Source organism: Labrus bergylta, chromosome 10, assembly GCF_963930695.1.
Source record: "Labrus bergylta chromosome 10, fLabBer1.1, whole genome shotgun sequence".
Taxonomy (NCBI): domain Eukaryota; kingdom Metazoa; phylum Chordata; class Actinopteri; order Labriformes; family Labridae; genus Labrus; species Labrus bergylta.
Genome location: NC_089204.1, coordinates 29,368,075 through 29,390,779, shown reverse-complemented (window position 1 = coordinate 29,390,779; position 22,705 = coordinate 29,368,075). Strand labels below are relative to the sequence as shown.

Sequence of the window (22,705 nt, the reverse complement as noted above, 5' to 3'; positions counted from 1 at the left end):
TGTGAATCTTATCCATATAGGCAGCTGCAATTTTGTATTCATTTCCAAAATGCTCTGCTGAAAGACCTTTAGCTCTATGGTATCCCATTTTTGAAGTCAGCTGTGCACCAAATCTCTTGGTTGCCCCCTGGTGTACTGTTTGAGAAAATGCAAGCAGTCGCGCCTATTAGCTTCCTCCACGCCATTCTCAAAAGCTCTTATGAAAGACCTGTATTGAAGACGGTCTCCATCAAATACAGGGATGTTTCTTGGTGGGAGAATAGAACTCAGATTTTGCTGGACCAGCAGAGAAGTAATATCATTTTGTCTCTGCATTATGTTTACAATGTCATTCTGATAGTCGTCAGTCTGCTTACATACAAGTCCTGCTTGATGTTCATTAGCAGTTTCAGTCACTTTTACTGGAGCATGAAGCTGTAACATCTCATCCTTTTGTGTTTCTTGTCTTTGTTTGGGCTTAACATCTTGTGGATGAGAGATGGTATCAAGTCCAGCAATAACATTTCCTTCAACTACTGGTGCATTGGGATTTAATGCACTGACCTTTTGAGAATAGTTCCTTTCAAAGTAAGAGTTCATGCCATCTGAATATTTTGAGCCACACGCTGATGAATTTATTTCCAAGACCTGAAGCTTTGCATTTGTTACAGCCAGTTCCGTTTCAAGTTCCAGTTGTTCCTTTTCTCTCCTCGGCTTTTCCTCTTGAGCTTCTATTACATGTCTCCTTCCTTGCTTAAAGATTCGTGCATGTGAGCTTCATCTTGATAACACTGAATGAACGTGGCAAGCTCGGAATTGACTGAATTTACATTTTCACTTGACTCCATTAACAGAGTTTTTTTCTACAAACTTCTTGGCTTGTTTACATCTTGCACTCCTTTTTTCCTGGCACATTTCTGTGTACACAAGCTTTTAGAAGTGATTTTAATGTTTCTTTTAGCTGACGGCATTTCAACATCAATCACTGCAATGTAATTTACAGCAACATGTTAGCGTTTTTGTTTTTTTAAACTGCTTGTTGCGCAGCAATCGACATCCACAATGAGACAGAAAAGCAGGCCAAAAGCTTTCGACCAACATAACTTGTTTATTGGCCGATCAAATCCAGTTTCCAACACAAAAACACACTCTGCAGTCGGGTTAATTGTCAATGGATGCAGCCGACAGTCTTGCGTAAAAGTGTTGCATAGTAATAACATGCAGCGATTGTGCGCCGTCCAACTCAAACTTCATGAACTTGCACTTCAACGTGAAAACACTGAGGTTCAAACTCCGATCGTTCGGCTGTTTTCCAATACAGCAGTCGTGTCTCATACCAGTTTCTTGTGAAGAGGCTGAACGTTGTGTCGGTCTGGGCCAGAAGCTGGTTTCCCCCTGATGCTGATTCCACAAGTTTGAAGTGGTGAGCAACACTTTTAATTGCCATAACACACCTTACCAAAAAAAAAAATGCCATCTGAAACGTGTTCACTATTTATTTTAAGAAAAAGCAGAAATGTAGGTTTTTAATACCAACACCTTACCTCTCTTGCCACCATGAAATGTGTTAGTCGAGATGGCGCCGCTCATTAGAAAGACCAGATTGTCCTCTACAGGGTCCAACAGGTTTCAGAAATATCCTTTGGAGATTCATGTCCCACACAGAGGACAAACATAAATTGTTGGGTTGAAGGACTATAGTCCGCACGTAGGCGTTCTTTTTTAACACCGCTTTCTCTGTGTTTTGGCCTTTGGTATGCAAAATGCATTTTAGGTCGCTGAAAATGTACATTTGGAAAACTCCTTCCAGGGTGAAGATTTTCAGGACCTCTGTTTATGTGTAGATGAGGAAATATTTGGGGCTTGTAATGTGACACTCACCTGCATTTTACATCAGTGTGCAACATGTTCACTAACGTTTACATGAGATTTATACAATGGCGGACGTATATATATATATATATATATACACACACACACACGTGTGACCTTTAATACCCAGACACATCAACACAATCACATGCTGTTAAAATGTGTTTAATTTTTAAACAGTGTGTATTTCATGAGGTAGTTTTGATGATAATGCATTATAAAGTTGTTTCACTAAAAGTGAAATCTGAAACAGACTTTTAAAAGATTATCACGTTTAGAGTTGTAAACAGTTTACAAAGCTAAGAAGCCATTTGAAGTGATACAGGTCTTGTGCTTTATCTACAGGAAATAGAAATCTGGAAGGAGATTGTGCTACAATGTGGGAGCACTGAATGATTTTCCTGCGTTGGTTTTCTTCTTAGCAGGTCTGCGTAAACTCTTTGCCGGTCGAGGTCCAGGATCTGACCCACACCGTGAATGAGCATTGGTAAGGCTGAGGAAGGAGAGCACATTTTATACATGAATCATCAATTCATCAGTATAAACAGTTTAATAAATATATCCCGTTTAATCCTGAATGAGCAAAGAAGGCATTTTCTAAAAGCCACAGTCAGGTCCCTCAAGTCTTTACCTTAGCTTCATCTGGGTCTGTATGGACGACACACAATCCATTCTCCTTGTCATTTGCATCCACTTTCAGGCACTGGGTCCTCGCCATAGTCACAGTGAAGAAGTACTTAACACCTTCAACCACCTGTGAGGACAAGAGGGCGGGTCAAGGAAATACAGATCAGTAACCTCAGTAGAAACTCTACGGCAGATGAAAAACAAAATCTCAATGAACAACCACTGCAATCAAGCCAACTTGATAAATGACATTTTAATTTACTCTGTTTTTGGGTCTTAACTTTAGGAGTTGGAGCTGGTTTGATAGGGCCGGGCGTGGGATCATACGTTTGTATTCAAAAGAACAACATTTCACTAAATGCAAAAACATTTATCTAAATGCGCAATAAAACAAAACTTATTACTTATCTCACAACATGGAAAAATATTTTATAGAACTTAAAAAAACGTTTAAAGAAACAAAAAAGAATATTACATGAAATGTTAAAAAAATAAAAAAATCATGAAAACATCTCGTGAAACTCAAAGATGTTTCACCAAAAGCCAAGAAATAAAGTTCACGAGGTTGTTTTTATGTCCTATTAAATATTTTTGTCTTTCACTAATTTCCTCTTCTTGCTGTTCTTGAAATGTTTTTGCGTGTAGTGACTTTCAGGGCCTTCTGTAATGGTGCGTTCAGGTGTCCCTCGGATGGTCCCAGATTCATGTGCATTTTACAAAGTTCTCTGAAAGTCATTTTTTCGATTTGTCCGACACCACGTGAATGCAGCAGTTCGCTTGCACGTTTCGTTAGTGCGTAGGCCTCCTACAGCAGCCTGCTAGTTCAGAGTTTAGAGACAGGGAGGGTCATGCCCCGTGAGGGATTTAGAAGGGAGTATACCCTGAGACTGAAAAAGAAGTGCGTCTCACCACTGACAGAGACCACACCTGATATCCGGCTTGTCTCCAGGTGTGTGAGTGTTCACAGAACTGTAACAAACTCGAGTTTGTCAACAAACTGGCTGTGCTCTTCCACCGCAGACTTCAGAAGTTCTCGAGCCTCCACATCTTGGTTGAGATCTATTTCATCGCGACCCCCAATCCTACCCAAAACCCCAATGGAGAAAAGAACAAGAAGCACCAACTTCCACATCATGTTTCTGTCACCACTGAGCTACTGCTACTCAATGAATAGGCGGATGTTAATGCATCTACATCACGGCTGTTGTTTTGGGCTGGGTGTGGCGCACCTCGCAGGTAATTAAATGGTTGGACTTAGTACTTCTTAGACTACATGCACAGGTACTATGACACAGCTCTCTGCAGTGTTTTGAATGTGACAGATTACAAGACATCAAAGTCAGAAAAAAAAGACTCTGTAACATGACATATAAGGGACTTTGACAGTGGATTTCTCAAAAAGTACAGTAATACTTCATAGTACCTGTGCATGTAGTCTAAGAAGTACTGTTGTTTTGGGCTGAGTGTGGCACACCTCGTTGCATCTGTCTAGCAAGTGTCATCAGTCCTCTCAGGTATGTATGCTGCATTCAGGTGCTGCTCGGGTGGTCCCAGTTTCCGAGTTGGGAAGTCATTCTTGAGCAGGTGTTCATGTGCATTTTACAACTCGGAAACTCGTTTTCCGGTTTGTCCGAATCCACATGAATGCAGCATAACAGCCGAGGAATGCATCCCTTCTATCTGCAATAATGCCAAACTGAGAAAACCATTTTTTAAATATATATTGTAATATGAACTCCAGGTTAACCATTTCAGTTTTACGGCTAAAACTGCACTTTGCCTTTGTTTTACTGCTGAATAATTATAAGGCCAAACACTGATGGGCTGCAGTATCTAACAATTGTTAATGGGTTTTAATGTAATTGAGTTGATAAACAAGCTGTATATTATTTTCCACTCAATTGTTTTGTTTCCTATTTTATTTTATAGATCAGATTAAAATATCTGTTTGTGTTATAAATGAAATCTTACAGTTACTGTATGTTTGGGTATGTGAGCAACAATTCATATGAACTGAACAATTGATTAAAATCAATTAATCAATGAATTAAACACTGAATGCAACACATGAATGCGTTCTACGAGACACATGTGACACACATGTAATTATAGAACAGTTTTATCAGCCTGGGCATCAATTACCAAAATGTACTCAGGGAGAGATATAAACATAACTTTTACATCTTTTTGAGACTTCAAAAGTGCTCGATAAACAGAAACCACCACTGCTCTCTCTCTTCCACTTGTAGCAGTCGTTGGATACAAATATTACTTTAAGATCTGTAGATTTATTTTTACTTCAGCTTGTCTACTTTTGGCTCGTATAGTGGCTATTTGTCCAAAAACAAAAACAAAAATCTAAAACTAATATCAAAAATAATCAAATGACCACTGATGCACCATGGGGGATGTGATGTACACAGGCAAAAGAAATCCAATGTCCATGCACGAGATCTGCCGTTGTTTGGTGGTTTATTTAAAGAAAGCAAAAAAAGAACAAAGAAAGTCATAGCTCCTGCTGCCTCTCATAGGCCCACCCAGGTGCATGCTGGTCCTCTACCTGCCTCTTACCTAAATAACCTCTGGTGCCCACAGTGTTACCCAAATACCTAACAAAAATACTAATGCAAAACTAAATTTACTAAACGAACAACTAGCAAAAGAAAATATTACCCAATTATCTATTCTAAATAAAGAAAATGTGTAAAATAATTAAATAAACAACAACACCCAAATATTAGTAAACTAAATACCAAAACTAATTCTAAACACTTCCCACATTTCTTGGATCCCAGACATGAAAATCACATCAACGCGTTCGGCCATTTGTCCTCTTACTCACAAAATCATCATTTAGCCACCAACTCTTAAATTAAGCCCTTGAAATGAGCACTCAATGGGGAGACATTGTCCCCTTTTTCTTATTGTCTGACTGCATTTAAGCAGTATCTTCTACTTGTTCTACCACTTCTACTACTGTTTCTTCATCTTCTACTAATACTTTTACTTCTTCTACTTCTTGTTCTTCTGCTTTTACTACTTTTTATTCTTCTACTACTACTCTTCTTCTACTATTTCCTATTCTTCTTCATCTTTTACTTCTTCATCTACTAATCCTTCATCTGTTTCTGCTGATTCTTCTTCATTCAGCAGTGTTTTGCAAAACATTTCAGCAGTCGGCATTCCCACGCATTTTCTGCAGGCAAATGCAAATTGTCTAGTTATTATCGTGAATACGTTCAAGGCAAAGCAGTGTCGTCTTAGAATCAGGCTCTGTCTCTTCGTCCCACATCTTTGATTGCAGCAGTGTCTTTTTTTATGTTATTTATTACCTGATGAGACCTCCACAATAAAATAAAAAAAACATCCTGCTCTGACAGACTTGTGTGAACAAGCACCTCAGGAACATTCCAGGGGCATTCTATCTGAAATAGAGCATGTGCGAAAACAGCTAATAACCAGTTATTCAAAGCTCATTGAACCCCATCCATGCAGCCCTGTATGAGGGCACCTCAGTGAAGCCCAGCTTTGTAAAGAGCCTGTGGGAGAGCGTGTTCTCCTCCTCGATGAAGCAGTACACCGGGTACCCCTCAGCGTGGAGCCTCCTCGCCATGCTGCAGATCAGGACTTTGGCATAACCTTTCCCTCTGTGCTCCGGCAGCGTGTACAGCATGCCCATGGCACAGTAATCATACACCAGGATCCAGGACACGGGCTGACCTTCATCATCCAGCACGCAGCAGGAAGGGAAGTTTGTTACCATGTTCCGAATCATAACGAGAGCCTCGTCGCTATTTGAAAACTTCCACGTCTGATTCACCAAGCTGACGTGCGACTCGTCCAGAGAGCTGAGTGACATCCCCGAGCTGAAGAAGAAGAACAGAGCAGATTAAAGCTGAGCTCAGACTACAACTGGAAACTTTAAAAAATGTTGTTCCTTCATGCAAATGAGAAGAAACTCTACAAATAAAGTCTGTATTCATTTTCATTTTGTTAATCATGTGCTATTTTGTACCGTTCAGCACACTGTAGTTAAGTCGCTGCAGCGTGTTCCTGCAGGCGCAGGGATGTAAAAAATAAGTGGTACCTCAAGTTTGAGCTTCCACCTGCGAGCCAAGCTTACAGGTGGAAGCTCATCAGCCTGATGTCAGTGAGCTACGCTCAAACTTACTCAACTTCCACCCAAAGTTTACTGAGCTATGGGTTATTTCAGTCTGTGCTGCACATTCTGTTCATGCACTCCTGTTTCTTCATGTGAAACAGTGTAACACATGTGGTGGCGACCCTGTCCAGAGAACCTGTCCTCTGACTGGATTTTCAAGTTTTGGTTGCCTCAAGACGTTTCATGAATGCACCTACAAAGTACTGATGAAATCCTCCAGATAATCTGGCAATACCTGTCTATATCAGGAAGCTTGGAAACGTCCTCCAGTATCTTCACTTGACACACGGCCAGCTCTCGTCCGGGCACTTCTTTTTCTGATGCCACTGCTTTGAATAACCCGATGTGGCGATGATCGAATCCTTGGACAGAATCATGCAGATAATAATTAAATTTGCGTAGTGGCAGAGCGTAGTGGGGTGGTGGGGGGGGGGGGGGGGTTGTAGACCTGGATCAGAGAGTTAAAGTAAGGAGGAGACGTTTTTGTCACTGTTTTGTAAGCGATCAGCAGAGTTTTAAATTTGATGGGAGCAGTAACTGGGAACCAGTGGAGGGAGACGAACAGCAGAGTGACTTCGTTTTCACATGACGGCCCTTTAATCAGTCACATACTATGATGACAGCAGGTTACTTATCTCTGCACTTTGACTCTTTGTGGTGCAGAAAGATAAAGTGAGATCGTGCCATTTTTTTCTCAGATCACTTCATGATCTCTCCAAACAATAGAAGGACTTTGAACACAATAAAGTGCAGAACTTGAAAAACTAATTTACACCTTCAGGGCGGTGAAGAAGATAAATCGTCACACAGACAATCAGATTTCTGGGTTTATTCTCAGTTATTTTCTATCATTGAGTTATGCAGGAATTATTCTTATTTTCAAACATAAATGTAAAAGTCACATATCCTCCTTCTCTTCAGTTTAAATAAGTCTCAGAGCTCCTCAAAACATGTGTGTGAAGTTTCTTGTTCTAAATCCACTCTGATCCTGTATTTGATCATGTCTATAAACCCCTCTATTTCAGCCCTGCTCAGAACAGGCTGTTTCTGTGTCTGTACCTTTAAATATGTAAATGAGCTGTGTCTGACCACGCCCCCTCTCTGGAAGGGCTTGGGTGTACTCGGTCTTTCTCGCTCCATGTCCTATTGTTTACGGTGAGAAGGCAGACTCAGAGGGCAGAACAAACACCTAGCTGTGGGAGTGTCACCCACCTGGGGGAGGGGCTACTGCCCTTTGTGATGTCATGAAGGGAAAATCTCCAAACGGCCTGTTTGAGCACACATTTTCTGAAAAGTGGAGCAGGCAGAAGACAGAGAGGATGAACTTTTCTCATCATTGGGGGGTTTGTAGACGGACTAGAGACACGTTACAGTTAGAGGAACATGGAGAAGAGGGTTTGGAATATGTGATCTTTAAGGGTTGAGGGCTTCAGTACATTGATCACATCTTCATAAAAGAAATGTGGTTGGAGTAGGAGAGATTAAAAAGTAAGTGAACTGATGTCAGATAATTGAGACAATTCAAAGAATAAAATGCTCTCACCAAGACAGAGGAACCTGGTCCAATCGATGACGGACGACTTCCTGATGGTTTCTTCAAGACTGGTTTTATCATTTGCAAAAACATGAATGTCTTTGAAGAGATCGCCCTTCTGTAAGAAACATGATATTCATGCATGCTGTGTGATCTTATATTTAACGAACATGTTCAGGCAGCTTCAGTGATTACCTCTCTACATGTTGGTCTGCAGATAAGGACGTTAAAGTCAGGCCATCTGTCCACAAACACCGCCAAAGGATCTGAACGGACTCGGTTTCTGTGCATCAAAAAACCGTAAACCTGCAACATAGAAACAACAAGTTACTCTTACATCCAATAAATAGTTTGATCAGATATGAAGAAAGTCAAACCACAGACTGTAAATATTAATGTTTGAAGTCTGAGTGACGTCACCCGTCTGTTCCTGCAGGGGGCGCTGGAGTCCCATCGATGGCGGTCGATGCTGGAAATGCTGTCTCAGTCTAACTTTCAGTCAACCTAACGACAGGCTGAGAGCTGGAGCTGGGGCGGGTTTTAAACCTCCTGACAAACCGTTACACCGCGCCCACCTGTCAATCAGGTCAGCTACACGCCTTATTGTGAATAACTCTTATCCTTCATCAAATCAAAACTGATGAGTCATCAAAACATTCACCCCCCGTACAGTGTGTGTCCATCCAGACATGAGCTAATCACACCTATTTGGTTTTTTGAACCAGGCTGTAAACATGTTCATTTCTGCTGTAAAAACAGGCTTTTTAGAATGGGTGTGTATGTGACTTCCTGTTCTTCTGTAGCCAGCCTCTAGTGGACACTCGATGAACTGCAAGATTTTGCACTTCCATGTTGGCTTAATTTTTCAAAATCGAAGGTTGCTAATTGGCCAAAAAAAAATATATATATATATATTCTCTGGGCGCTTTTATTGTGAAATTCTGCCTGATCTGTATTTTAAAAAGCTGCTGTTTCAAAAAAGTTAAAATACCTATTAACATTAATTTAAGTGAATTATTTACCGAATTAGTCTAACTGATTTTAAGATTCAAGATTCAAGATTTGTATTTGTCACATGCTCATACAGATGTTTAGTGAAATGTAAGGACTGTTCCACAAGGCCATGCAATAAACACTCAAATTACTAACACGCATAAATACAGTAAAATAGAATACAATGTAAAATTTAAAAAATAATTATTTGAATATACAAAATATAAAATATAGAATAATGTAAACAGTGTAAAGTGTCCAGGGAGTCAAAGTGCAATGTGCAGATCATTTTAACGTCTTTGTTGGCATATTAACGGTTTAGTGAGTTACTCTTTTTGGTTACCTGTGCCTATTTCTGAGTTTAAAACATCTACCAAATAAATAAAATATTCTGGGACGATTGCACTTTATATTTTCAGATTATTTAATGTATCTGCAGCCGAGAGAATCACATGTAACCACCATAAACAGGAACACATACCTCTTCTGATTCATGTTTAAATGTTGTACTTGAACACATCGTTGGATTTGAGTTCTATAAACTAAATAAGATTATATTTAATCAGACACACACCGGCAGTGAGCGAGGTAAATATCTCCTCAGCTCAGTCTCTGACACTTTCAGCTGCTGCTCGCTCAGCTCCATCGTCACTGGACAGAAAAGTTTGAATCCCGTTTGGAATTAAAAAAAAAAACCCAAAAGTAGTTATTCCTGTTCCTCGAGCTGCTCCCTCCACACTCACTCTCCTGCACGAGTGAGGTGACGTCACGCCCACAGCTGAACGAAGGCGTGAAGCACCCTCCGTGGGGTGAAGTCTCAAGTGCATGGAGAAACTTCTTCTTCTTCTTCTTGTAAATTTTCCGACAGTCAGACACATCTAGGCGTATCACTGCCCTCCACAGGTAGACGGGAACTAAGTCATTCTACAAAAGCATAACTTCAGATTCTTGAAAAACACATTTTTATCGCAAGGCCTTCTTATAATCCTTGTTTCATCCAGGATGTTTTATTTGTTTTACTGTTAACTTTAGCCAATCTCTGTCTCGGTTGTTTCTCTTTTCTCTGTTCATTGGATGATTGCTGCACTGTTGTTTTATTTTTCATGCTTTTAATAGGATTTTATTGTTGTGTATTTGACTTTTGGGATTTTTTCTTTTTTCTGTAAAGCACTTTGTGACGTTGGTTTTGATAAGTGCTTTATAAATAAACTTTATTATTATTATATTATTATTATATGTAGAAAACGAATAACTGTTTTTGCAATCAAGGGGTGGTTCTCATATTGACCAAGCAATGTTTTAACTGAAAAACAAAGTTATCCCCACTCAGACAATCTTTTGAATAATGTCTTTCTTTGTAAGGTGTTATTTTTTACATTCCTATGTGTATAACTGTTTCTGGACTTCCACATTCACACAGTCCACTGGGATGTTTTCCTACAGTGTGTAAACATTGGTTTAACCCACAGTGACCCAGCCTCAGTCCAGTTACTTTGACTGCATCTCTCGTGTTTCCAGCATAACTGACAGACTTCCTAATCAATGGTTGTAGATTAAAATTGGAGCTTCTTCTTCTTTGTTTGTTTTTAAAGGCTGTTGGCTTCCAAAGAGTTGCATTACCGCCTACCTCTGGATTTGTAGTAACACTACAGTTACCTTTTACTAACTGAATTCCATCAGCAGACAATAAAAAGTTCTACACTTGAACCTGAGAATAAACTACACTAATGCTGCTTTGTGAAATAAAACAACCTGTCTTTGAAGAGGGAGTACAAGAAGAAGCAGAAAAAGCCTGTATTTTTCTGAATCTTTGTCACTGTTTTTGTGAGACGATGTTGTTTCGGCCTTGACCGCAGTCTCAGCATTCCCGGGGTTTCCCCCCGTCCCTCTTGTGTCTGTCTGTGAGGTGGGCGTGGCTCATCACTCTCCAGTCCTGCCTCCTCGTTACCAGGTCAAGCCGCTTCTCCTCCTCCTCCTTGCTTCCCAGCCACAGTCCAGCCTGCATGTGTTTCAACTCTGTGTTGAATCAGAAGTCTACAACAGCAGTCGTTTCCGAGCGATGCTTCCGGCAGAAAAATCCCACCACAGCAGAACTATCAGCGGTGAGCTTTGTCGCGCTGCAAAGTCGGTAAACAAAGTTCAATCTGAGTTGGAGTCAGATGGTGGAATAGATCTCAGAGTATGCCCAAAGACTTGTTCTCTGTCTTAACTAACCGTCAATTATCTGAGAGAGAAATTTCTTCAAAAAAATATAAGAAATGCTTGTTTTCTGAAGACATACAAACTTGGAGTTATGAGTCAAAAACCTTTTTACTACATGCAGCATGGAAAGAAGACATTACAGTAGTTCTCTTCTGACAGTCAGGCTCATACTGAACTTTTATACACACCCCCCCAGTACCAACACATCATTCTGCAGAAAGTCAGAGTGAGCTGATGTGAGAACGCAGCAGGATATAATCAGGAGAATTCACCTGGAGCCAGTGGGAGGGGCCAGTGGGAGGGGGGGAGTGAAGTTTATATCCTGTGATCGCTGCACGACCATAGACTGTCTGCACGCCACCTCTACCATCTCTTTTCATGAGTGCACATCAAAATTCCCTCACAGATCTTAACAATGACATCATCAAAAGTTGAACTCAAACCATGCAGCCCTGTATGAGGGCGCCTCAGTGAAGCCCAGCTTTGTAAAGAGCCTGTGGGAGAGCGTGTTCTCCTCCTCGATGAAGCAGTACACCGGGTACCCCTCAGCGTGGAGCCTCCTCGCCATGCTGCAGATCAGGACTTTGGCATAACCTTTCCCTCTGTGCTCCGGCAGCGTGTACAGCATGCCCATGGCACAGTAATCATACACCAGGATCCAGGACACGGGCTGACCCTGGCCATCTGTGATGCAGCATGAAGGGAAGGAGCTGATGAGTTTTTGAATGTTCCTGAAGCCCTTCTCGCTCCCTCCAAACTTCCACGTCTGATTCACCAGCTCAGCATGAGAGGGGGCGAGGGGGGAAACCCTCGCTTCAAGCTCTCTGTGGAGACACGGACAAAAATACTATTTCATCCAATTAGAAGAAAAATAATTACTTTTTTTTTCTGTTGTAGATTTAGGTAGCAACGGTACATATATCCTATACCATGCACTGGTCTGGTTGAATCGATCCCAGTTAAATTATTACTTCAGTTAAATTTCTTCACAAAGCACGAGTGCAGTGAAGAACACATGTGTGCCCCCCCGGGCGCCTCATTTAAAGTCCCTCACTTATCCGACTGTACCTGTCGACTTCAGGTGCGAGCAGACTGCCGATGTCCGGTAAATACATCAGATGCACCAAAGTGTAGAACCTGTGGTTGACTTCTCTCTCTGCAGCCACTTCTTTGAGCATGGGGGCGTGGGAAACGTCAAATCCTGGAGGGAAAAAAAAAGCAAGAGTTAAATTAATCTTTGTTTTTTTTCTGCACGAGTATCTAAGAAGTGGAAGAAGTATTCACCCAGGTGCTGAAATAAAAGTATACTCTCTGAAGGTGTTTTGGAGACTTGTACCCCACCTGGTGGTACTTTAGAGAGCTGGAATGGGTACGTTTATGTTTGTTTGTGACTTCTGACTTCAAACGGTAGTCTGGTTAGTGCATTTTAAGCTGCTAACTTTTAAATGATATGTAATGCCAAACAAGAAGAAAGGGGAGAAAAAAAAGGTGAAACTGATGCAAACACAGGAACAGAACCAGACAGGTAAAATGTCTCAAGGCAAAAACCAGAAGACAGGCAAAGTAAAAACAATCTAGAGGAATGCCCAGAGGGAGGGACGCCCAGAGGAAGGGACGCCCAGAGGTACGCCCAGAGGGAGGTACGCCCAGAGGGAGGGACGCCCAGAGGGAGGGACGCCCAGAGGTACGCCCAGAGGGAGGTACGCCCAGAGGGAGGTACGCCCAGAGGTACGCCCAGAGGGAGGGACGCCCAGAGGTACGCCCAGAGGGAGGGACGCCCAGAGGAACGCCCAGAGGAACGCCCAGAGGGAGGTACGCCCAGAGGAACGCCCAGAGGGAGGTACGCCCAGAGGGAGGTACGCCCAGAGGGAGGTACGCCCAGAGGTACGCCCAGAGGGAGGTACGCCCAGAGGGAGGGACGCCCAGAGGGAGGGACGCCCAGAGGGAGGGACGCCCAGAGGAACGCCCAGAGGGAGGGACACCCAGAGGAACGCCCAGAGGGAGGGACGCCCAGAGGGAGGGACGCCCAGAGGGAGGGACGCCCAGAGGGAGGGACGCCCAGAGGAACGCCCAGAGGGAGGGATGCCCAGAGGGAGGGACGCCCAGAGGGAGGGACGCCCAGAGGGAGGGACACCCAGAGGAACGCCCAGAGGGAGGGACGCCCAGAGGGAGGGACGCCCAGAGGAAGGGACGCCCAGAGGGAGGGACGCCCAGAGGTACGCCCAAAGGGAGGTACGCCCAGAGGGAGGGATGCCCAGAGGGAGGGACGCCCAGAGGTACGCCCAGAGGGAGGGACGCCCAGAGGAACGCCCAGAGGGAGGGACGCCCAGAGGAACGCCCAGAGGGAGGGATGCCCAGAGGGAGGGACGCCCAGAGGTACGCCCAGAGGGAGGGACGCCCAGAGGTACGCCCAGAGGGAGGGACGCCCAGAGGGAGGGACGCCCAAAGGGAGGGACGCCCAGAGGAAGGGACGCTTAGAGGGAGGGACGCCCAGAGGAATGCCCAGAGGGAGGGACGCCCAGAGGGAGGGACGCCCAGAGGAAGGGACGCCCAGAGGAACGCCCAGAGGGAGGAACGCCCAGAGGGAGGGACGCCCAGAGGGAGGGACGACCAGAGGAAGGGACGCCCAGAGGAACGCCCAGAGGAACGCCCAGAGGAACGCCCAGAGGGAGGAACACCCAGAGGGAGGGACGCCCAAAGGGAGGTACGCCCAGAGGGAGGGACGCCCAGAGGGAGGGACGCCCAGAGGAAGGGACGCCCAGAGGAACGCCCAGAGGGAGGGACGCCCAGAGGTACGCCCAGAGGGAGGGACGCCCAGAGGAACGCCCAAAGGGAGGGACGCCCAGAGGTACGCCCAGAGGGAGGGACGCCCAGAGGAACGCCCAGAGGAAGGGACGCCCAGAGGAACGCCCAGAGGGAGGGACGCCCAGAGGGAGGGACGCCCAGAGGAACGCCCAGAGGGAGGGACGCCCAGAGGGAGGGACGCCCAGAGGAACGCCCAGAGGGAGGAACGCCCAGAGGGAGGATGCCCAGAGGGAGGGACGCCCAGAGGGAGGGACGCCCAGAGGAACGCCCAGAGGGAGGGACAACCAGAGGAATGCCCAGAGGGAGGGACGCCCAGAGGGAGGGACGCCCAGAGGAATGCCCAGAGGGAGGAACGCCCAGAGGGAGGGACACCCAGAGGGAGGGACGCCCAGAGGACTGTCTTTAAGATTCCTTCCTGCTAAACAGTTTTCTGCATTTTCTGCAGGAAGCAACTAGACAAAAGTTACAAGACATGCACGAACCTCATTTCTGTTTAAAGGATGTTGTTTTTACAAACACTGATGGCTCAGCGATATATTTCACCTCTATATCTTTCTTTCTCTTAAAGTTCGTTAGAAAAACAGGTTTGAGGAATACTTGTCTTAACTCGCCTCCAATAAGGAAGTAAGTGCTCCAGTCTACTGCGTTCTCTTCCGCCAGCATTTTCCTCAGAATCTGTTCGTCCGTGCTGTAGTACGCCACCTTCTTCACGAACTGCAGTGCTCGCCGGTTCTGAGAAGGAAACACAACGTTTAACGACATCCATCGTTTGATAATGGGGTCGCAGGTCATTTTCTCAGGGCTGCAGCCGTAAATGAAGCAGAGAAGGTTTATCTGTCACAACTTCACCAACTAGCAGGATGCATGAAGAGAGAAAGGCTTCAGGTCTCAGGCTCCAGCAACACTTCAAGTCCCCAGTATCTCAAAATCCTACTTACTGAAACTAAAATAAAAATGTGGCTTTACAAAAAAAAATCTCCAGTGGCCTGCATGTGAACTCACTTTGGGGTCAGGTCTGCAAATGATGACCTTGAAATCCGGCCAGGTATCAACGAGCACCTCCAGGGTGCTCGGTTTGTTTCTGTTGATACCATGAAGGAAACCGTAAACCTGCAAACAGGAACACTTCACAGCTAAGATGGAAATACATATTTTATTTTATGGACACAAATCATGCTGACAATGGGCATGCAAACATGCTTTTACGTTACCATTGATCACCTGGGCAGGTGTTTGAACAGTTCATGACCCACGTGTAGCCTATTTCGTCTTTGTTTAGGACAATCATGTTTTTTAACAATGGGTGCAACACTTTACAGAAGCTTGAAGTACACTTTCGTTATAGCACATACGCAACCTTATACGTTGAAAGAAGAAAACGTTCATTTATTTATACACAGGTGTAACGGTGTAACGAGAGACCGTGTTAACTGGTGACTTTCAGTCGAATACGTCTGTTGTAACTATGACAACCACACTCGCATTCGGCTGGAAGTCTTCTCTTAACACGGTCACTGGATAAACCGTAACACCTGTGACAGCATGAAGGAGCTGTCAGTGGACCATCGATACAGTGGACCATGATGTATTATTGCATAGACTGGCTAATATAGGATTGTCTAATTCTGCTGTTGGTTTTCTAACTATCTTTCAGACAGGACTCAATGTGTTTAAGTTGATGGCTGCTCCTCTGATACTTTGGCTGTCCACAAGGGGGTGCCACAAGGCTCTATATTAGGTCCCTTGTTGTTTACTATTTATATTAATGATTTGGGGAAATATGTCCAAAATGCAAATGCCCATTTTTATGCTGACGACACTATTATTTATTGTTTTGGAGAGACTGTGTTAAAGGCTGTTGATCGCTTGCAAGCTGCTTTTAAAGAAATAGAAGCCCAACTCCTGTCTTTAAGACTGGTACTTAATGCAGATAAAACTACAATGAGGATCTTCACTAAATCCAGGGACAAAACTAACTGTCAGCCCACTCTGTTTACATTTCAAGGTACTCTTATTGAGACCGTTTCCACTTTTAAACACCTTGGTATGTTTACAGTCTTCAAAAAACACTCAAACTGCAGGAACTCGTCACTCTTAATGATTTTAAAAGTTTTTTAATGGCTAATTTTGGAGTGTGTAAATGTTTCACTGCATAGTATTTTATCATCATCACATAATTGTTCTTTTAGTGTGTATTGTGGTGTTGTGTTTGTTTTTGTTTAACATGACCTCGTCCTCCTGCTCCTCCTGCTCCTCCTCCTCCTCCTCCTTCTTCTTCTTCTTCTTCACCGTCTGGACTGTATTTGTTCTCTTTTTGTCCGTGCTTTATTTTTAGGTTTGTCTTATATTTCTTTTTTACTGCTGCCATTTTGGCCAGGCCTTGCTCGAAAAAGAGGTTATTTGATCTCAAGCAATTCTTGCCTGGTTAAATAAAATAGAAAAAAAGGAGCCTTCAGCCGTGCTCCGTTACCTTTATACTCCTGGGAAAGTGATTCAGAAGAACTGCTTCAGCGACCTTCAGTTCGTCTTTGTTCAACACCTTCATGTTATCGAGCTGTAATGTCCTTTAAGAGCTGTAATGTCCTTTAATGTCTTTGTTTATCTGCAGTCTGTCTGCTACTGGCCTCTGATTAGTGTTGCGGAAATTCTGCTTTAGTTAAACATTGACAGCAGTCAACATTACGTTGACGTCACATGGTCATGTGTGCTGCGTTCACTTGCGCTTCAGACCTTCTCTTTTCTTGAGATTGCTCTGTTCAAAATCGTAAAAATTAAAACAACATGTACATTATAAATTGAATATGTTGTTTTCTAAAGTGCAGGTTTAATCTGGGAAACCCTAAACTAAAAGCAACCATTTTTACAACATCACAGAATAAAGTTAATGACAAATTCGCCTTAACCTGAAAGGCAACGCGTAAGTTTAAACAGTTGTGAGACTAGACTCTGTCAAGTCTGCTAATAGGCTACAATAACTTTCTCTAAATGTCCTTTAAACTTGAGGAAGCTTAGACGAAACTTTTCCCTGATAGAAACTCTTTTGTCCAATTATTCCACCAGTACGTGAACGCAGGGTTGTGCAAAATGTTCTGTCTCACCTGTGACACCAATATGTTCATAAAAAAGCAGATGAAGCATCAAAGTCCACAATGAAGTTCATAAAAAGAAGTAGTTAGGTGGTTAAAATGTCGTGCAGATCTTTAAAAACTGCTTCTCTTCATGATTTTAAAATGTTCTATTTTATTCTTTTTCTCTCTGTCATGATGCGTTCAATGTCTTGTGAGCAGCACTTTGAATTGCCTTGTTGCTATAATGCACCTTACGAATAAACTTGCCTATCTGAAACATGTCGACTATTTACTTTAAGAAAAAGCAGAAATGTGGGTTTTTAGGATAGGATAGGATAATACTTTATTGAACCCCAGAGGGGAAGTTCGGGCGTTGCAGCAGCACAGACAAGTAAGGTCAAAATACAAAATACTCATTAAACAAAATAGATTAGATAAGATAAATAAAAATAGGGGGTATATACAAGTACAAAATGAATGATGAAGTTAACTATGCAGGGTGTGTGATGATTAAAGTGACTTGGTGTGATAAATAGCAGCAAGTATGTAAAACAGCAGAGAAGAGAGGCAGTGTTGTACCGCAGTAATGCAGAGTGCAGTTATATAATATAATGTAGTATAATATAATATAAACAATATAGTGTAATATAATGAAATGTTATATAATATAGACTAATATAATAAAATATATAGAATGTACAGTGTGTATATACATTGATGCTAAATAATAATAATAATAATAATAATAATAATAATAATAATAATAATACAATGTTAGTAATGATAATAATGAAGCAGGTCATGTGGGTAGTGGTAGTAGTAGTAGTAGTCATAGTTTTAGTTTAATACCAACACCTTACCTCTCTTGCCACCATAAAATGTGTTAGTCGAGATGGCGCCGCTCATTAGAAAGACCAGATTGTCCTCTACAGGGTCCAACAGGTTTCAGAAATATCCTTTGGAGATTCATGTCCCACACAGAGGACAAACATAAATTGTTGGGTTGAAGGACTATAGTCCGCACGTAGGCGTTCTTTTTTAACATAGCTTTCTCTGTGTTTTGGCCTTTGGTATGCAAAATGCATTTTAGGTCGCTGAAAATGTACATTTGGAAAACTCCTTCCAGGGTGAAGATTTTCGGGACCTCTGTTTATGTGTAGATGAGGAAATATTTGGGGCTTGTAATGTGACACTCTCCTGCATTTTACATCAGTGTGCAACATGTTCACTAACGTTTACATGAGATTTATACAATGGCGGACGTATATATATATATATATATATATATATATATATATATGTGTGACCTTTAATACCCAGACACATCAACACAATCACATGCTGTTAAAATGTGTTTAATTTTTAAACAGTGTGTATTTCATGAGGTAGTTTTGATGATAATGTATTACAAAGTTGTTTCACTAAAAGTGAAATCTGAAACACAGACTTTTAAAATATTATCACATTTAGAGTTGTAAACAGTTTACAAAGATAAGAAGCCATTTGAAATGATACAGGTCTTGTGCTTTATCTACAGGAAATATAAATCTAGAAGAAGGCAGAGCGTAGTGGAGGGAGATGAACAGAGGAGTGACATTTCAAACATAAATGTAAAAGTCACATATCCTCCTCCTCTTCAGTTTAAATAAGTCAGAGCTCCTCTTCAACATGTGTGTGAAGTTTCTTGTTCTAAATCCACTCTGATCCTGTATTTGATCATGTCTATAAACCCCTCTATTTTAGCCCTGCTCAGAACAGGCTGTTTGGAGATTTTCCCTTCATGACATCACAAAGGGCAGTAGCCCCTCCCCCAGGTGGGTGACACTCCCACAGCTAGGTGTTTGTTCTGCCCTCTGAGTCTGCCTTCTCACCGTAAACAACAGGACATGGAGTGAGAAAGCACAGAGACACCCAAGCCCTTCCAGAGAGGGGGCGTGTTCAGACACAGCTCATTTACATATTTAAAGGTACAGACGCAGAAACAGCCTGTTCTGAGCAGGGCTAGAAAATAAGAATAATTCCTGCATAACTCAATGATAGAAAATAACTGAGAACAAACCCAGAAATCTGATTGTCTGTGTGACAATTTATCTTCTTCACCGCCCTGAAGGTGTAAATTAGTTTTTAAAGTTCTGCACTTTATTGTGTTCAAAGTCCTTCTATTGTTTGGAGAGATCATGAAGTGATCTGAGAAAGGCCTGGCACGATCTCACTTTATCTTTCTGCACCACAAAGAGTCAAAGTGCAGAGATAAGTAACCTGCTGTCATCGTAGTATGTGACTGATTAAAGGGCCGTCATGTGAAAACGAAGTCACTCTGCTGTTCATCTCCCTCCACTGGTTCCCAGTTACTGCTCCCATCAAATTTAAAACTCTGCTCTTCGCTTACAAAACAGTGACAAAAACGTCTCCTCCTTACTTTAACTCTCTGATCCAGGTCTACACCCCCCCCCCCCCCACCCCACTACGCTCTGCCAATGAAAGGCGTCTGATCCAACCTTCACAACAGGGTCCTAAGTCTCTAACTAGACTCTTCTCCTCTGTCGCCCCCCGGTGGTGGAACCAACTACCAAACTCCATGTGCTCTGCAGAGTCCCTCTGCACCTTTAAGAAAAAGCTAAAGACCCAGCTCTTTCATGAATACCTACTAACTTAATGATGATGGTCTCCATATTATTAATGATGATGATGGTAATGACGATGGTTTTTGTTTGATAACAACGACTTATAAGATGGTTTCTATACTGATTAGAGCTCTCAAGAACTGCCCTCAATGTTGTGCTTTGCCTCTGGTCACTTCCTGTCAGCACCTGTGTGTCCAATCAGACTCAAAGCTGATCGTTTGCTCTTACTGACATTGTTCCCTTTTTTCTAGATCCTTGCTTGTGTTGTTCTTACTCTCTGATGTACGTCGCTTTGGATAAAAGCGTCTGCTAAGAGAATTGTAGAATTGTAGAATTGGGGGCAAAGAGAGGGGTCGGCATCCCAGCCACCAAACCGCTCCAATGCCCGCTGGAGTTTGAGGAAGCCGACAAAATCACATGATCTGCAAAAAAAGCAGAGATGAAATTTTGAGGCCCCTGAAACTGGAAACCCTCCTCCCCCTTCCTGCAACATGAGATCCTGTCCATGAATTGGTGACAAGGGGTAACCCTAACAAGCACAGGGAGTGCGTCTGACTTTATGCATGAGGATGCGGACACAGCTCCCACTTTGGTCATGCAGGGACCGGATGGCTTGTAAACGTTTTCCTACATTCAGGGTTCTCTTCAATTATTCCACAGCTGAGCTGAACTCTTGATATGTAAACAAAGGGCTCTTTTGTTTTCCTGCACGCACAATGTTAATGTCATGTTTCTTACAGAAGGGCGACCTCTTCAAAGACGTCCTTATTTTTGCAAATGATAAAACCAGTGTTGAAGAAACCATCAGGAAGTCGTCAGTCATCGATTGGACCAGGTTCCTCTGTCTTGGTGAGAGCAAAGGAGCCCTTTTATTCTTTGACATTATACGTTTTCTGAATATTTAAAAGAAACACAGAACCAAGCACTTTCAACAAAATTTTTCAGTTTCTGTGTCTCATGAATGTAATCAATATCTTCACGACTCTGTCCAAGGATTTGATCAAGGCTACACGGAAATATTTAAATCAGTGGCGTCAGAAAAAGAAGCGCCGGGCCGTGAGCAGCACGTGTGTCGATTGATGTTCCTGCAGGATGTTTCCAGCCTTCCTGATATTCCTGAGTCTATTCATGCAGCGATTCCTTTACAAAATCATTATTTACATTTAATCAGTCCTAGACTTCCGGAGGATTGGGGGATCTTCGTTTTAATCCCTACACCGTGAATCTGGAAGGGACTGACCCTATAAATTTGGTAGTTTGAGGTTTTTGAGGACCATATCTTAAATTTTTCAAAAACTTAGGCTGGACTCTAGGGACTGATTTTGGGACCAAACTGTGCAATAAATCCATCCAGTCCTTTGTTTGTGGTCTGCATAAGTCTTACAACACAGAGAAAAATGCTCTGTTTCAAATATGCTCTCATTGTGATGTCACAGTGGGATTCTGGTAAAAACAAATCCCCTCCCCACCCATGGACTCCACCCCCAGCCTAGAACAAAACTTTTACGCAGGTCGGCCATTTTTATTCTCTCTACAGAGGAGTGATGTCTACAGGGAAAACTCAGAGGGGGTCAATGCATTTAAAGAGACACACACACCAAAACGGAGTGTTCTGAGAGAGCTGGTTTATACAGGGTCACAAACCTCCTCTGGTGCTTGATTTGTTCATTGTTGCTAGGTTGAGAGAAATGTTACTTCTGCTTCCCTCCGTAATGACTGTAAGGTTGGGTGCGTAACATTTTTTTTCTCTTTCAAGGAAATATCACGAAGAAATCATGAAAACAATGTGAGTTTATTGTGTCCTGGCAGCGGCAGCAGCTCTAGACTTGGAAACCGTTCCCTCAAAAAGACCAGTCAGATTAGTTTCTCCTCAGCCTGAGCTCAGCTTTAATCTGCTCTGTTCTTCTTCTTCAGCTCGGGGATGTCACTCAGCTCTCTGGACGAGTCGCACGTCAGCTTGGTGAATCAGACGTGGAAGTTTTCAAATAGCGACGAGGCTCTCGTTATGATTCGGAACATGGTAACAAACTTCCCTTCCTGCTGCGTGCTGGATGATGAAGGTCAGCCCGTGTCCTGGATCCTGGTGTATGATTACTGTGCCATGGGCATGCTGTACACGCTGCCGGAGCACAGAGGGAAAGGTTATGCCAAAGTCCTGATCTGCAGCATGGCGAGGAGGCTCCACGCTGAGGGGTACCCGGTGTACTGCTTCATCGAGGAGGAGAACACGCTCTCCCACAGGCTCTTTACAAAGCTGGGCTTCACTGAGGCGCCCTCATACAGGGCTGCATGGTTTGAGTTCAGTGAGTTTTAAATACTTACAGCAGGGTTTTATATTCCACAGGAAATATCTAAAATTAAACGCTGACAAAACTGAAATTGCCAATCTCTGTCTCGGTTGTTTCTCTTTTCTGTTCATTGGATGATTGCTGCGCTGTTATTTTATTTTTCATGCTTTTTTGATAGGATTTTATTTTTGTGTATTTGACTGTTGGGATTTTTCTTTTTTCTGTGAAGCACTTTGTGACGTTGGTTTTGATAAGTGCTTTATAAATAAACTTATAACTAATAAATATTATTATTATTATTATTATTATTATTATTATTATTAGGATCAGTGGAAACTTCACAGAGATGATTCGGGGAGCTTTTATTAAACTTCTTGAAAAGGAGGATAATGTGTCACTTTCAAGATTCTGAACTTTCTAAGTTGTGTGATTTGATAGATAGATATACTTTATTGTCTGTCCCAACAGAGACAGAAATTCTCCTTCGACAAGGCTCAAACAATAAACACAACTTACATTAAAAACAGAAAGTGCAGTACATTAAAAGAGGA

General features: G+C 42.7%; 3 protein-coding genes across 5 annotated transcripts in view; 1 reads left to right on the top strand and 2 right to left on the bottom strand.

Moving 5' to 3' along the window:
* Positions 1-2,000: 2,000 nt before the first annotated feature.
* On the bottom strand, positions 2,001-11,322 carry LOC109975948 (glycine N-acyltransferase-like). Of its 2 annotated transcripts, none has more exons than XM_065959587.1 (6): positions 8,595-11,322; positions 8,370-8,480; positions 8,184-8,292; positions 6,876-7,002; positions 2,483-6,344; positions 2,001-2,344 (listed from the first exon to the last, which is right to left on the bottom strand). In XM_065959587.1, exons 2-5 carry the CDS (start codon positions 8,463-8,465, stop codon positions 5,945-5,947), a joined length of 732 nt encoding a protein of 243 aa, XP_065815659.1. In that variant the 5' UTR covers positions 8,466-8,480; positions 8,595-11,322; the 3' UTR covers positions 2,001-2,344; positions 2,483-5,944. The 2 variants fall into 2 exon arrangements, with proteins under 2 accessions (XP_065815659.1, XP_065815658.1); XM_065959586.1 differs by having other exon boundaries at positions 9,742-11,322.
* A 136-nt stretch (positions 11,323-11,458) lies between these two features.
* LOC110003907 (glycine N-acyltransferase-like protein 3) overlaps positions 11,459-22,705 on the bottom strand; it is a 128,554-nt gene continuing 117,307 nt past the window's right edge. The window contains exons 2-6 of one of the 2 annotated variants that reach the window (XM_065959585.1): positions 16,645-16,744; positions 15,177-15,284; positions 14,786-14,906; positions 12,438-12,570; positions 11,459-12,193 (exon numbers count right to left, since the gene is read on the bottom strand). In XM_065959585.1, coding sequence (XP_065815657.1) covers positions 11,794-12,193; positions 12,438-12,570; positions 14,786-14,906; positions 15,177-15,284; positions 16,645-16,719 — 837 coding nt within the window. In that variant the 5' untranslated portion in view covers positions 16,720-16,744 and the 3' untranslated portion in view covers positions 11,459-11,793. Of the gene's footprint in view, positions 12,194-12,437; positions 12,571-14,785; positions 14,907-15,176; positions 15,285-16,644; positions 16,804-22,705 lie in introns of those variants that run through there. The other variant, XM_020659469.3, reaches the window with a different exon arrangement.
* LOC109978547 (glycine N-acyltransferase-like protein 3) lies at positions 20,574-22,201 on the top strand. The gene is made up of 3 exons (XM_065959593.1): positions 20,574-20,715; positions 20,860-20,986; positions 21,781-22,201. Exons 1-3 carry the CDS (start codon positions 20,583-20,585, stop codon positions 22,178-22,180), a joined length of 660 nt encoding a protein of 219 aa, XP_065815665.1. The 5' UTR covers positions 20,574-20,582; the 3' UTR covers positions 22,181-22,201.